This window comes from Orycteropus afer, unplaced genomic scaffold, assembly GCF_000298275.1.
Source record: "Orycteropus afer afer isolate SDZICR_OR568_19922 unplaced genomic scaffold, OryAfe1.0 scaffold00191, whole genome shotgun sequence".
In the NCBI taxonomy this organism is placed as follows: Eukaryota; Metazoa; Chordata; class Mammalia; order Tubulidentata; family Orycteropodidae; genus Orycteropus; species Orycteropus afer.
In genome coordinates, this window is record NW_006921778.1 from 1,621,535 (window position 1) to 1,638,641 (window position 17,107).

Below are 17,107 nucleotides of genomic sequence, written 5' to 3' on the forward strand. Positions count from 1 at the left end.
AGGCTGGCGGTTCAAATCCACCAGCCACTCCTCGGAAGGAAGGTTGGGCAATCCTACTTCCGTAGTGATACTGCCTCGGAAACCCAAGGAAGGGTCGCTATGAGTCGGGGCCGACTCGACAGCAAACAACAACAACAACATCATCTACTTAAAAATTTTTCTTTTTTTATTTAAAAATCTACCCACAAAGAAAACTACAGGCCCACATGGCTTCATAGGTGAATTCTATCAAATATTTCAGGAAGAAATAATACCAATTCTACATAAACTCTTCCAGAAACTGAAGAGGGAATATTTCCCAACTCATTCTATGAGGCCAGCATTACTCTAATACCAAAACCAGAAACATTGTAAGAAAACTACAGAGCTGCAACCCTCTTGAAAATATATTCCATTAATGCAATTTATCATATTAACAGGTTAAAATACAAAAACTGTATGATCATCTCTAGATGCAGAACATTTGGTAAAATGCAATACTCATTCTGGTTTAAAACATTCTGCTAACAGGTAATCGAAAACTATAATAAAGAGTAACTATGAAAAAGTTGTTGTTGTTGTTAGGTGCCATGAAGTCAGTTCAGACTTATAGCGACACTACATACAACAGGAAGCTCTGGTGGCATAGTGCCTAAGGCATTTGACGGCTAACCAGAAAGCTAGTGGTTACAACTCACCAGCTACTCCTTGGAAGGAAGACCGGGCAATCTACTTCTGTAGAGATACCACCTCAGAAACCCAAGGAGAGGTCGCTATGAGTTGGAAACGACTTGACAGGAGTTTGGTTTTTTCCGGATATACAACAGAAAGGAGCTCTGATGGCACAGTGCGTAAGGCATTTGACTGCTAGCCAGAAGGTTGGCAGTTCAAACCCACCAGCCAATCCATGGAAGAAAGACTGGGCAATCTAGTCCCGTAAAAATTTACCACCTCAGAAACTCAAATGGGGGTCGCTAGTCAGAATCAACTCAATGGCAGCGAGTTTGGGTTTTTGTTTTGTTTTATTTATGTACCACAGAACGAAACACTGCCCAGTCCCTATGCCATCCTCACAATCCTTGCTATGTTTGAGTACTTTGTTACAGCCACTGCACCAAGCCATCAAGCTGAGGGCCTTCCCCTCTTTTGCTGACCTTCCACTTTACCAAGCATCATATCCTTCTCCAGGGAATGGTCTCTTCTGACATGACCAGAGCAGGTGAGACAAAGCCTGGCCATTCTCACTTCTAAGAAGGATTGATTTATTCGTTGTTTTGGCAGTCCATGATATTTTCAGTATTCTTTGAAAACATGTTTCAAAGGCATCATCTCTCCTTCAGTTTTCATTATTTATTGTCCAGCTTTCAAATGCATGAGGCAACTTAAAATACCAAAGCTTAGGTTAGGCGCAGCTTAGTCTTCAAAGTGACATCTTTGCTCTTCAACACTTTAAAGAGGTCTTTTGGAGCAGATTTGCCCATGCAATATGTCTGCTTCCATCTAATACTGCTGCTTCCATGGGTGTTGACTGCAGATCCAAGTAAATGAGATCTCTGACAACTTCAGTCTTTTCTCCATTTAGCAGGTACTATCAGGCCAGTTGCGAAGATTTTTGTTTTATGTAGAGGTATAATCCATACTGAAGACTGTAGTCATTGAGCTTCATTATAAATGCTTCAAGGCACCTTCACTTTCAGAAAGCATGGTTGTATCATCTGCATATCACAGGTTATTAACAATTCTTTCTCCAAGCCTGATGCCACATTCTTCTTCAAGTAGTCTAGTTCCTCAGATTATATGCTCAGCATACAGATTGAATAAATATGGTGAAAGGATACAACTGTGATGCACACCCTTCCTGATTTTAAACTATGCAGTATCTCCTTGTTCTGTTCAAATGACAGTCTCTTGGTCTGTGTGCAGGTTCCTCATGAGCACAATTAAGTGTCTGGAATTCTACCATCATGCCCGAGCACTCATAGCAAAGTTCAACAAGACAGAAAATAACAAATGCTGGTGAGGATGCAGAGAGACTAGGACTCTCATATACTGCTGGTGGGACTGTAAAATGGTACAGTCACTGTGGAAAGCAGTATGGCGATTCCTTAAAAAGTTGGATTTAGAAATACCATTTGACCCAGTCATTCCATTACTAGCTATATATCCTAAAGAAGTGAGAGCCAAGACAAAAACAAATAAATGCACACCGATGTTCATGGCAGCACTATTTATAGTAGTGAAAAGATGTAAACAATCTAGATGTCCATCAGCTGAAGAATGGATAACCAAACTATAGTACATACACACAATGGAATACTATGCAACTCTACAGACTATCGCAGAATCTGCAAAACACCACATAACGTAAATGAACTTAGAGGACATTATGCTGAATGAAATCAGTCAGTCACAGAAGGACAAACATTATATTACTCCATTATCGTAAAAAGTCAAGGAAAGGTTTATATATGGAAGGAAATTTTCTTTGTTGGTTAGCAGGGGCAGGAGGGGAGGAGAGGGAACAATGTTAGACAGGTAGAGGCAAGTGTTGATTTGGGTGAAGAGAAGGGCAATGTACCAAATGTGAGTGATCAACATGGTGGCACTGAGGAAGAAGAAGACAGAGAGGTGCATGGGAGGTACAGAAAACAAAGATGAACCCTTTTGCACATACCCGTACTGCGTTGTCAGTGAGGGCAAACATGGATATACGGGTGGATAGATGGGTGGACAGGCTTAAGTATTAGGTATGTCTATGCAGGGGGGAGGAGCTCAGGTAGCATAGTACCTAAGGCACTTGACTGCTAACCAGAAGGCTGGCGGTTCAAACCCACCAGCCCCACTCCTCAGAAGGAAGATGGGGCAATGTACTTTTGTAGTGATACTGCCTCAAAAACCCAAGGAGGGGTTGCTATGAGTCGGTTCCGACTCGACGGCACATCACAACAACAACAACATGAAGGGGGGAGTGTACCCAAGACCATGTATAGGGTTGGCGGACAATGTTTCTACAAGTGTATTGCTATGTTCTGTAAGAACTCCCAGGTATATAGTAGAGAGGACAAGGTTGCAGTCACTTCTTGGCCACAGCCAGCTACCCAGAGGGAGCGAGTAATTGGACCTGTGGGCTCAGGATCATAGTCTCAGGGGACATCAAGCTCAACTGGCATGACATACTACACAAAACATTGTTCCACATCCTACTTTGGCGACTAGCAACTGGGATCTAAAAAGCTTGCAAGCAGCCACCTAGATGCAATGATGGGTCTCTCCTTGTCCAGAGCAAAGAAGAATGAGGAAAACCAAAGATTCATGGAAACAATTAGTCCTAGTGACTGGTACACCATGTGATCCGCAGCCTATACAACTATGAGACCAGAATAACTAGATGGTGCCCAGCTACCACCGTCAACCACTTGGAGGGGAATCTACGCAGGAGATCCCAGATAGAGAGGGAGAACAATGCGGAACAAAACTCAAAATCATTTAGGAAAAAAAAAAGGGGGAAGACCAGGTTTGCTGGTCTGATAGAACCTGATAGACGCCCTGAGACTATGGCCTCTAGCTGCCCTTCAGGTCTGGAATTGAACCCACACCTATGGCTTGCAGTCAAACAAAAGATAGTTGTATGAGGTGAACATCTACACTAGGTAAACACACTTCTTGGAGAGAACAATAATGGAAGAATAGAAGAGCTATGTATGCACAGGGAGACAGCTCAGGGGGCAGGAATGCATGGAGCAACGGACATAGGGAAAGGGTAACTATGGGAAGGAAGTGGGAGGGGAGCTGTCGAATTGTGGGATATTGTAGCCAATGTCATGAGACAAGTGTATGTGAACTGCTGTATCGAAAGTGAACTTGCCCTATAAACTTTCACCCAAATCACAAATAATAAATAAAATCCAACTTAAAAAAAAAAAAAAGTGTTCTAGAATTCCCATTCTTCACAATGTTATCCGTAATTTGTTATAATCCAAAAAGTCGAATGCCTTTGCATACTCAATAAAACACACATCTTTCAGGTATTCTTTGCTTTTAGCCCAAATCCATCTGATCCCTCATTTTTATAAAAACCTATAGGTAACGTCATTATCTACTGGTAAGACTGAAAGCTTTCCCTTAAGATCTGGAATAAGGTCGGGAAATCCACTATTACTACTTCTACTCAACACTGTAGTGGTGGATCTAGCCAGTACAGTAAGGCAAGAGAAAAATAAAAATCATCCAGATCAGAAAAGAAGATGTAAAACTGTCTTTATTCACAGAAAGCATGATCATCTATATAGAAAATCCAGTGGAATCTGCAAAAACACTACTAGAAACAAATGATGCAAAGTTGCAGGAAACAAAATCAATATAAAAATTAATTCTAAAGGTTAAGATGGAGAAAATACCATCATAAAGAGTAAAAGATATACTATAAAAAACAGACAATGAAAGAAAATGGAAATGGATACAGGAAGAATAAATGGAGATGCAGAAAAAGAATCCAACAGATATCTTCCAGGCACATTATAAAAGATAACATTACTTTATACAATCAAGTTCTGCAAAGAGTGTTATAGACTATCCAAACAGTTAATCTCTATGGCTAAAGGAGACACTCAGATTATAACAACCAAAGGTTATAGTGTTTTAAAGTGCAATAACTCACCTCTCTAGCAGCACAATCATGAGGAGCTTCTTCTTTATTTACTTTTCCTTTTGGAAATCCCCAGCCTGATTTTGCTAGGTATCCCTGAACCAGTAGTACCTACAAAACAAACAGAGTGAAAACTATAATTTGCCCTCCTTTCCCGGTTTGTTTCTAAATTAAAGGTATTTTTTTTTCCCCTTACTTAACTGTTACCACCAATTTTATACCGCAGTTAACTATCTTCTATGAGTCTGAATATAGTATTAGTGTGAAGAATAAGGAGCTCTGGTGGCATAGTGCCTAAAGCATTTGACTGCTAACCAGAAGGTTGGTGATTCAAACTTACCAGCTGCTCCACGGAAGGAAGATGGGGCAATCTACGTCCGTAAAGATTTACTGCCTCAGAAACCCAATGGCAGTTGCTATGGATCGGAATCGACTTGGTGGCAGTGAGTTTGATCAGGTTTCTTTTGAGCGTTAAGAAAAGCATTATTTCTTCAACAACAAAGTGACTTTTCTTTGTACTAAGCCACACTGCAACAAGTATAAAATGTAAGGTCCAGTTGTTGTTGTTGTTGTTATGTGCCGTCAAGTGCCCCGACTCATAGCGACCCCTCCCTGGGTTTCCGAGGCAGTATCACTACGGAAGTAGGATTGCCCAACCTTCCTTCCGAGGAGTAGCTGGTGGGTTTGAACTGCCAGCCTTCTGGTTAGCAGTCAAGTGCTTTAGCCACTATGCTACCAGAACTCCTAAGGTCCAGTATGCAGACAAACTAAATATGCAAAAATATGGCCCTCTAGCACTGAAACCTAAGAATATTTTAAAACCTCAGTTCAAAACATTATATAAATATTATTAAATTGGTGCATGTTTTGTATATATTCTCAACAAAACAAATTTAAAGAAAACATTACGTAAATAATATATTTTATTAGTAAGATAAAAATAGCTGATCACCACTTCACTAAAAATTGTTTTATTTGACTCACATTTTCAAGTGTCTCATCAAGAATAATTGCACCATATGTTGGTACTCCCATTTTATATTCCTTCCATTCATCCAAAACTTTTTCCACATCTTCACCTTGAGGCAGCAAAAATGGACAATGGCTGAAAAGTATAAGTAGTGTCAAGGAAGCTATTCTCTCCATTAATACAACTTGAGCACTTACAGAAAGAGATCCATCTAAATCAACTGTGTATGTATATGAAATTACTCAAATCTTTACCTCACTGAGTTTAACCTTTTCTTTTTTTTCCACCTCTGTTTTCTCTTGACTAAGACACTGCCAATTCCTGCATTTAGCCTGAGCACAAAGGGAAATCAAGAAAGGTTTAGGAACTCATAGCCGTAAGCTACATCTATCAATTATGAACCCAAGTGCTTCTCATTATGGACACTGAATTTAGGGAATAAACAGACACTGAAACTCATAGCAAAATATAAAGTATAGTACACCTATATTGGGGAGAGGTAGAAGGCATCAAATGAACAACAAAAAGTTGAAAATTGTTAACTCTGGGAAGTAGAGCTAGTAATAAAATTCTATACTGTTTGAATTTATCATGTATTGCTTTTATAATTAAAAAATATTTTAATGAAGATTTACTAAGGATTATAGAGAAAGGTAAATCTAGGTATGTAAGGGAAATACAGCCAGTTTCAAAAGAAACTGGGCATGCCCCAAAAATGAGACAGCATAATTTGAAAAAAAAAAAAAAAAAGGAAATACAAGCCCTGCCACTATGTATACAAGCTTCTAATATTCCATGCTATCAAATGCCTTATCACTATAACACTGTTAATTATGGAAAGTGTGGGCAAAAATTAAAATTTACAAGAGTTTCTCAAAGTATAATTTATGTTTCTTAAGCACCCTCAATTCCTCTATAAAAAATGTTCATGTTCCATGTTTTCATTTTGATGTTAAAAAAAATGTAATATGAGCAGATTTTCAATAATCTGGATGACTACTTACATCAAGTACTACTACTTGATATCAGAGGCCATAACAATACTACGACTGCATTAATGGTTGTGGGCTATTAAAACCAGAAGCAATCTAATAGGCAATTGATGGATTAGGGCCAAAGGCTATAAAAACAAAGGTTTCATGTCACAGATGAGAAAGGTGGCAGAAGCGCTGGTACTATAGGCATGTCAAATTCAGAACCTCAGAGTCAGTATCATATGCACACTGTGATCAGGTCTAGTTTAAACAAAAACAATGAATTCATGTTATTCATTTGAATTGTGTAAGTTCTACTATTTTGTATTTAAAAACTTGCTTTGTATTCAGAAATCTGTTTTGACTTTATAGTAGTATTAAGAATTAAACAGGATCTCAAATATCATGCCCCCTCACCCCCCCCCAAATCAACCATCTATAGCAACACTATAATTAAAACACAGGCATAAGGCTAATCAGCATAATTATTCCATGCCTTCATCGTGGGAGAAAAAAGATAAAAGTTTGAATGCAACAGTAATCATCCTATGAAGCACTTACAGTTGTACACAGGCTTGCTAAGATTCCGAAAAGTATTTCCCAATAAAAGTCTGACTTCAGATGTTTAACAAAATCCCTTATGTGTTTTAAAGTCATCACAAACTACAAATTTTAAATTAATGCTTTCCACTAAAAATTTAACCATAGAGAAACTGATAATAACCAGGGAATAAAGACCAACTTCCAATTGTTTAGAGAGGGTGCTTACTCAGTTTTGGGTTTTTTTTCCCCCCTTTTCTTTTGCTTTCTTTTTCCCATCTATATCCCTAAAAATTTCAAGGTACATCAGTTTCACAGGGTGAAACTTCCATCTGATGTTATTCTTTTACCCATATGAATAACTTCTTTAAAAATAACAAAAGAAAAAAAGAAAGGTTTAGGGGAAAGGAGGTAAATCATCTGACTTAAATTTGGAAACTTTTACAGACTTAATTTATCTATTTTTTTTCTACTGCAAGACCATAGCAAAATAACTGAGTTGGCAGAATCAACTAATGTTCACGATATACCTGTAATTAAAACTGAAAAGAACCCATTAAGTACTTGCCCAAGTCCACACAATTAGCAAGTGACAAAACTAAATCTTAGATGACTTTAATTTCCCCACTGACCACTCATCTACCCTCCTCTATATTCAACAATACATAGTAGCACTTAAAGGGCCCTAGTGGTGCAAAACAGCTGGCAGTTAGAACTCATCATTGGATCAGTGGGAGAAAAGACTTAGAAATCTGCTCCCCTAAAGATTACAGACTAAAAACCCCCATGCGGAAGCTCCACTGTTGAGTAATACAGGGTTTCTATGAACTGGAATCAACTCCACAGTACACAACAATACATAAAATTCTTCCAATGTTTATTTAACCAGTCTAACATATGGGGTCTCCATAAGCCAGAATCAATTCAACAGCAATTTTTTTCTTTTTCTTTTTTTTGGGGGGGGGGAGGGGGAACAGGAGGGAATAGTAATTCAATTCGATCATAGGAGTGGGAATTTTTTAAGTACCATTTTAACTGTTAACTACCATTTCTAGTTTTTACTAAAATTCTTACTTGGCTACTAATTTCCTTAACCCTAAAACCAAACTACTCTGAGTCTCCAATCTGGACTACGGTAGCGTTAAAAAAAGGATAGAAAGGTTAGTACTAGTTTACTAGTTGCCATGAGTTGATTCAGACTCATGATGATCACTGTGTGGAGACTGATTAAATACAGAATATAAGAATTTTAAGCCCATGTTCATTTGTATTACACATATTTTCTTTTTGTTCAACAATTCAGAGGTTTTGACAATCTTTGTATTTAAACATTTTTAGAAAAACATGAAAAACCTGGTCTAGGTATAAATAATCATATGGATAGTAATCCACAGCCCAAATCCTGCCATTATCTGAAATGACAACCATCTCCCTGTGACAACTCATCTCAAATTCTAGTCTCAATTCCTTGATTTCCTGTCCTTCACATCCATTCCCACTTCAGGGACCAATTTCCGCAGCAACACTCTGGACCCCACCATTACTAAAACTATTCTGATAATTTGATTAAAATACTCTGACCAGAACCTTTGCAGCTTTCTTCACTATATCATTTGGACCATTTTCCTTTCTCCCTATGAGCACCATCCTTTTATTTTATTCCATAACTCCAGAGTCCCTTTTATCAATCCCATTACCAATACTCTCAAATCATTGTTCTCTGAATAACTCCCTAGAAAAAAACATCAACCCTGCAACAAATCCAGAATACCTAGTTTGCTAAAATGCTACTAAAGAAAAGGAGTGTCTGGGTGGTGCAAATGGTTAAGTGGCTGCTAACTGAAAAGTGGGTGGTGTACTAAAAGATGCCTCAGAAGGCCTGGAGATCTGCTTCCAAAAAGTCTCAGCCTTGAAAACCCTACAAAGCATTATGGGTTCATCCTGAGTTGGAATCAACTCAATAACAAAAACAACAACTGAAGAATAATCACAAGATTCTGGAACAGCTAATAAATGGTAGAGTTGGGATTCTGGGGAACTTGGCTCCATAACTCATGCTATTAACTTTTACAGTATGTAGCCTATCTACTTCAATATCCCCTAGGTACTACAAACTCAACTTGTCTATAATGGAGCCAACCATTTGCCCCATAAAATTTTTCCTCCTGTTGTTTTCCTATGAATGGGATAGCACATCTAACCACTCACTGCTCAAAGCAGAAACTTGGGTACCATCCTTGATTCACCTTTTTATTTCTTCTCAGACATCCAAATTAACAACAATTTTACCTCCTAAATAGCTTTCAAATTTGACATCTTCAATTCACTTCTACAACAGGTAGGCTTCCCATCTCCAGTCCTGCCTTCCTTCAACTCACTGTCCACACTATTCCAAAGAGGTCTTTCAAAACACTCTTTTAGAAAGAAATAAAGCAAGTGTGGCAAAATGTTAATGGGATGAAGGATATCAGAGCAATTCACTGCAATATTCTTTCAATTTTTCTGCAAGTTGAAGTTTTTTCCTGAAATAAAAATTTTAAAATAATCTGTATTTCCTCTATTAAGGCCCCGATGGCTCCTCACACACTGGTTAAAAGTCACTGACTTGACCCAGCTGCTCCACGGGAGAAGGATGTGGCAGCCTTCATCCATAAAGATTACCGCCCTGAAACCCTACTCAGTCCTGTAGGGTCTCTATGAGTCCAAATGGTAGGGTCTCTTTGAGTCCCAATGGATTCAACAGCAATGGGTTTAGGTTTTTAATTTCTTTCTTGTGCATATGGATAACAGTCTACAAGACCTCAATTAGCTTTAGCCCTCAACTAGCCCATGACTAACTTCCAATATCATCTCCTGTCCTCTACCACTTACTCCACAATTAAATCATATTTAATTTTTTCACTTCCTCACACAAATTTAAGATATCACTTTTTCCAAAGATGGCTTCTATCTAGCTCCCAAATCTGGGTTAGGTATTCTTCTTCTCTGTTCCTAATGAAATCCTATCCAGAACCTCAAAGTATGCAAAATTACAATGATAAAACCCTAAGTCTCTGCAAAACAGAGCAATACCACATGAATGAGAGCTCTGGCTATATTAATTGTGCTTCTTTAGCTAGATTCTAACTCCTCCTTAAAAATAAAATCTTCTAAGTATCCTCCATAGAGCCTATCATTGAGTTTTTAACAAAGAGGATGCTCAAGGTACTTCCATTATCTTTGATTCCTGATTCACTTGTACATACTTAATCAAATAACTTTTTATTTCTTCCTTGAAACTCAGTCGTCTTTGTCATCCCTTTACTAGGGTTCAGGACCTTATTGCTTCATTATCTCAAGTACTATTTCACTCCACCCTACCTACAGTCAATCTATCTTACAATTATCTTCTTGAATATCACTTTCAAATGATCTGTATAATATTCTTTACCATTTTGTCAAAAATTGTCTCTAGTTATCTAGAACAGTGTTTCATTCATTTTCTGCAGAGCCCTCCAAAACTGCCATCAAGTTGATTCTGACTCATAGTGACCTCCATTGAGTTTCCAAGGTTGTAAATCCTCATGGAAGCAGACTACCCCATCTTCTGCAGAGCAGCTGGTGGGTCTGAACCAACCTTTTTGGTTAGCAGCCAAATGTCTTAACCACTATACCACCAGAGCTAGGGGTTCCATATTTCAGGGGTCTCAAGGAAAGTGATTAGAAGCTGAATGTAAAGGTATTTTAGGTCTTCTGTCCCTACTTTAACTCTAGCTTAGTACACTGGGTTTGTTGATACAGTTCCACTCGAACACATGATTCATGGTTTAAAACAGTAACCTACAGAATAAAAATCGAAGTACCTTGGCTCAAGATTTAAGAACTCCCACAATTCCCCCCTATATCTTTCCATCCACATCTCCTACTGTGAAACCTGTTCAATATAAACTATAACTTACTTCCCAATCTATCCCCTATACTTTCCAACTGTCCTATTCTGTCCAATCCCCTTTCTTTACTTACATATACCCTAGATTTCTATGTAGAAAATCTTATATTCCCTGAAATACATACCTTTGTCTGAGATCTTTTCACCTGGCTTCTTTTAAAATCTTAAATATTCATGCAAATCTTTTATAATGAATAAATTACGATATGCTTCTATCTTAGGAGCTCTGGTGGCATAGTGCCTAAGGCTTTTATGGCTAACTAGACGGCTGGTAGCTGAAACCCACCAGCCACTCCTCGGAAGGAAGAATGGACAATCTACTTCCGTAGAGATACCACCTTGGAAACCCAAGGAGGGGTCACTATGAGTCGCAATCGACTTGAGGGCAGTGAGTTTGGTTTTATGCTTCTATCTTATTTTTTAAAACAAGGTTATTCTTTAAAGAACTTCTTTGAATTTACCACAAAACCAGTATTACATCTTTGAACATGTTGTAGTTGTGTGCCATCTTATCAACTGCAAGTCACAGCAACACTAGAGTACAGAGTAGAACTGCCACCATAGGGTTTCCTAGGCTATAAACCTTTACAGGAGCAGATCACCAGGTCTTTTCTCCCATGGAGCCTCTGTTGGGTTCTAATCGCCAACACTGGGTTAGTAGCCAAGTGCTTAATCATTGTGCCACTAAAGCTCCCTGCTTTGAACAAGGTGAGCATGTGATAATTATTTAAGAAATTCTCTCCCAGAAAAGATAGTGATTTGATTAAAGATTATCTGTTTAAATGCAGCAGCAAGAGAAAAGTAAACCACAGACCAGTTCTAGAAATAGGCTAGCTTTAATCACCTGAAAAAAAGGAAAATTTAATTCTAATAATCAAAACACATTTCAAGGCGTCATCTTTCAAAACATAAAAATACTATTTTTTTTTTTTTTTGGCTACTGTTTATATTCAACAATTTTTTGAAATCAAGTGTTTTACCTTTAGTTATAAGTCTCAGAGACAAGCAAAAGGAAATTTGTACTAAAATATTTTATTAAGAGGAATGAAAGACAATCATTACACTAATAAAAAAGGATATCAGCTTTAGCAAAATCTCTTATCCCACACTGAGGTAATCCTGGTGTGTTTTGCATGTAGAAATCCAAGTAAAACCAATGGGCAAGTTCAATCTGAAAACATACTCGGATTGCATTGTCTCTTTCCTCGCTCGGAATATGCAAAATAAATCGGCTGTCAAAAAAATAAAATACATATAAAAACATTTATAAACCATAACAATTTATTTTAATCTATTTAACTGCTTTATCCCTGGTCCATTAACACAGAAGAGGGGCTAAGAGCAATACTGATCAAGGAAGGAATATTCGGAGAAAATTAATAGAGAATATAAGTCTTTAAAAAAAGAGAGAGAGAACATATGCCATGTATCTTACTCATAAAGACGTTAAGATCTCATTTACCCCTGTTCATAAGTACAGAGATAAATATGAGTTCACTAACAAAAAATTAAAGGTGAGCAAGAAAACAACCTTTACTAGTAGTTCCTCCAACGTCTGATAACATTTCCAAGGGCACCTACCCTATATGTACATATGTACTCATGTGATAAAAATGCCTTTTTTGTTAAATAGAAAAATCAGAATTTATATATCTAAGTGAACATCATTAACAGAAGGCACTGATTCCATCTACTACTACTAAGTATTTTTGGTGAGTCGTCTTCTAGGAATCTTTGAAAACCGTTCAAACTCCACACAAAAAAGTCCACTGGCATTTAAAATCATACTTTTCGAGATACAAAATGCTTTACCATTTACATTATTAACTTAGCTATGCTATGGTCCTAAATGATTTCTGGCTGTCTTCAAGTTTCAAATCAAACTAAACAAAATACTTTTAAATTAAAAAATACTGTAATATTCCCACAGGGGAATAATTAAATGACAGAACAAATGTATGTACAGTAATCTACATTTCAATATGTAAAACTCCTGAAGAAACAAGGACCTTTAATTTTATATACACTAGCAAAACCCAAGGAGGGGTCACTATGAGTTGAACCCAACTCAATGGCAGTGGGTTTGTTTTTTTTTTTTTTTTTTAGTAGCAGCAAAATATATAACACGCTACCTTAATAGCCACTCTTTGGAAGGAAGATGGGGCAATCTACTTCCATAGTGATAACTGCCTAGGAAACCCAAGGAGGGGTCACCATGAGTCAGGTCTGACTCGACGGTACATAACAACAACAACCTTAATAACATTATCTAAGATATAAAATCTAAGCTCTTCTGTATGGTATTTGGAATCGGGTCTCTGCCCACATGCCAGTCAAGATTTCATCACTCTATAAATTTCTTTATAAAGAGCCAGAAATGCCTAATTTTTGAAGCTGTGCTGAGTTACCACCCATATACTGTATCTACCTTCCTCTTTTTCTGATCTAGCAAACTCCTAATTCATCATTCAAGACCTACAAACACTGACTCTTCCATATAGAGAAACCAGACTTCTTTTAACAGATGCGTTCTGTTTCAAGAATTACCTGATTTTTATAATTGTCCACAAACCCTTCTAAATCAGTTCACTGAGATAACATATATATCTTTACACTTTTGTACTTCCCAGAGTCTAGCAAATTGTCTGGCACACACCGATCATTAAAATTTACTTTTATAATACTTATATAGGTTTCCATTCCTGGTAAGCACTTTCCACTTTGTCCTTCCCATAAAATACAGCTATAAAATCTGGACAGAAAGCAAAGAACAGCTATTTGAGGGCTTTAAAAGTAAACAAAAACTGGAATATTGAGGAAAACCAGAGTTTCTGTCCTGATGACTCTGTCCTAAGTAGGTTCTGACATAATTCGAGTATCTTCTCCCCTCCCTCAAGTTTTCATTACTATTGCCTTTTATGATCAGTATCTTTATAAATCTGGTATTTCTCTTTAGGAGTTGTAAAGATTACACGTGAATTTACAGATATATTTTAATATACAAATACATTAAAAAATCCACTGTCCATAAAAATTTACTCCTAAAATGAAGAAGAATAGGACAACACTGGCATTTTGTCAGCTGCAGTAATAACTCCACTTATAAAAGGTTCTGGATCATCTGGATTATACCTGGGAATGGAATGCCAGTTTGTAGACAGAAAATTAGTGACAACTGTCTGTATGATCCTTTTCTTCTTCACATATTTTGCATTAAAATCTCACTGCTTCCCAAAACTGCCCATGTAGGTGTTCGCAAAGTGATATGCATGTGGGTCCATGTTTTCAAGCAACTGAAACCCTGACAGTTTTTAAAAACTTCAGCTAATCCTTTCATTGTACAAGTTATTGACAACTCTCCTCCTTCCTCATTCTTTCTTTCTTCTTCAGCGTTTTCTTTCCTCTGCTATACAGCAGTGTTTTAAACAATAAATCTTAAAACTGAACATCTGCAAATTAACAATTTGAGAATGATATCAGCAAATTATGTGCTCCAACATTATGTATACAGTATATATTGCTAATAAGATGTACCAGAAAAGGAAAAAAAAAAAAAAGTGCATCTTAAGTGTAGCAGTTAAATGTGATTCACTGTAAATCTACTAGGTTGTAAGTCGGGGACTACATGCATTATAAGTAAATTTTCCATTCGCTCCTCCTACAGTACTCCCTGGCCTAGACAGAGGGGTGGGAGCCTAGAAGTGGCCACCACCAGAAACAGAGAACTCCAGGAGAAGCCTTCTAGTGTACATCTGCCTCAAGGACCAAGAAAGTAGTCTAAATTTAGAGTTCCCTAACACTTTGAGACAGTGAGAGAAATTCCCCCTTCTTTTTCTTTACTCCAGTCTCTTCAAATCCAGCCTCCAAGCAATCTCATTATGATTATGAAAATGGCAGCAATGGGGATCTACAGAGGCTAAAAGATAAGAACCTTCCTCTCCATTTTCTAGAGGTCCGGCCATAAGCCCCATGGCTTTTTTCTTTCCCTATTCTTCAGTTGCTTGGTCCCGAAAGTCACATGAAGTCACAGTCATATGAAGTGCATGGCAGAGTTACTTTCTGGTCAGAAGACCAAAAAAGGGGAGGCCCAAGGAACTGGCCACATGAAGTTTTTTATGAATTCCAGAACACACCCCCAAGGTGTACATATGCTTGAATTAGATTCTAAACACCATACTATATTGACTTCGAGAAATGAACTATTATACAGATCATTACATCGGTCTCAGACGGATCACTGGGTGGTACACACAGGACAGATCCAAAGAGCCCTGGAAAGACTGCTGTTGTTAGGTGCTGTTGAGTTGGCTCTGACTCATAGTGACCCCATGTACAACAGAATGAAACACTGCCTGGTCCTGCGCCAGCCTCACAATCCTTGCTATACTTGAGCCCATTGGTGAAGCCACTGTGTCAATGCATCTTGTTGAGGGCCTTCCTCTTTTTCACTGACCCTCTATTTTCTCAAGAATAATCTCCCTCTCCAGGGAATAATCCCTTCAGACAACATGGCCAAAGTAGGTGAGACACAGTCTGGCCATTCTTGCTTCCAAGGAGCATTCTGGCTGCATGTCTTCCAGGACACATTTGCTTGTTATTCTGGCAGTCCGTGGTATTTTCAGTATTCTTTGTCAACACCACAATTCAAAGGCATCAACTCTTCTTTTTCCTTATTCACTGTCCAGCTTTCACATGCACATGAGACAAATGAAAATATCATGGCTTGGGTTAAGTACATCTTACCTTAACCTTCAAAGTGACATCTTTGCCTCTGAACACTTTAAAGAGGTGTTTCGCAGCAGATATGCCCAATTCAACACGACATCTGATTCTTGACTGCTGCATCCATGGATGTTGAGTGTGGAGCCAAGTAAAATGAAATCACTGACAACTTCAATCTTTTCTCCATTTATCATGATTTTGCTTATTGGTCCAGTTGTGAGAATTTTCATTTTCTTTATGTTGAGGTATACTCCATACTGAAGACTACAGTCTTTGATCTTCATCAGTAAGTGCTTCAAGGCATCTTCACTTTCAGCAAGAAAGGTTGTGTCATCTGTGTATCTCAGGTTGTTAATGGTTCTTCTCCCAATCTTGATTCCACATTCTTCCTCACATAATCCAGCTTCTTGGACTATTTGCTCAGCATACAGATTGAATAAGTATGGTGAAAGGATGCAACCATGGGGCACACCCTTCCTGGCTGGTTTTAAATCATGTAGTACCCCCTTGTTCTGTTGGAAAATAGCATCCTTGTCCATGTCTAGATTCCTCATGAGCAGAATTACGTGTTGGGTAGTTCCATTCTTCAGAATGTTATCCATAATTTGTTATGATCCACACAGTCAAATGCCTTCGCATAGTCAATCAAACACAGATTAACATCTTTCTGGTATTTTTTGCTTTCAGTCAATCTCTGATCTTATTCACCTCAATGTCTCAAAAAAAAAAAAGTCATCTACTGTTTGTCTTTTCACTTTGGGGAATTTTCTATTGACTTTCACTATGGAAGATGAAGGATTAACTCTCACTCCCTTTCTGCAAACCCTTCCCATTTTCCCATTCTCCAAACAAACATGTATTATAACATTTCTCAACCTTATCACTATTGACATTTTGGAGCACACAGTTCTATGTTGTCCTGCAGGATGTTTATGCATTATCTCTAGCCTCTACTCATTAGCTGGCAAAAGCACACCCCAACACACACTTGTGACAAACCAAAAACATCAGATATTGCTAAATGTTCCCTAAGGGAACAAATTCACCCCAATTGACAATTACTGGGTTAGATCTACATTCAGTCTTTACATTATTGTAACTCTAGAGAGACAGTTCATAACTAAGTCATGCAGTAAACGATGACTTTTTTTCCTTTACTGAACAATTCTTTGTTTCTCTGTACTTCATAACTGTCTTTTTCTTTGCTTTTTCTCTGTACTTGTCACTAATTCAACCCTCCACCAGTTTTTTTAAGGTGCTCATCTGGTAGCATAGTGCCTAAGGCACTTGACTGCTCACCAGAAGGCTGGCGGTTCAAACCCACCAGCCACTCCTCGGAAGGAAGGTTG

The 17,107-nt window shown here is 37.9% G+C and overlaps 1 protein-coding gene across 1 annotated transcript in view; it reads right to left on the bottom strand.

Moving 5' to 3' along the window:
- Positions 1-17,107, bottom strand: part of DCP2 (decapping mRNA 2) — a 98,318-nt gene that overhangs the window by 50,039 nt on the left and 31,172 nt on the right. Inside the window, exons 3-5 of the mRNA XM_007947573.2 lie at positions 12,117-12,268; positions 5,609-5,736; positions 4,637-4,735 (exon numbers count right to left, since the gene is read on the bottom strand). Coding sequence (XP_007945764.2) covers positions 4,637-4,735; positions 5,609-5,736; positions 12,117-12,268 — 379 coding nt within the window. The remainder of the gene's footprint in view (positions 1-4,636; positions 4,736-5,608; positions 5,737-12,116; positions 12,269-17,107) is intronic.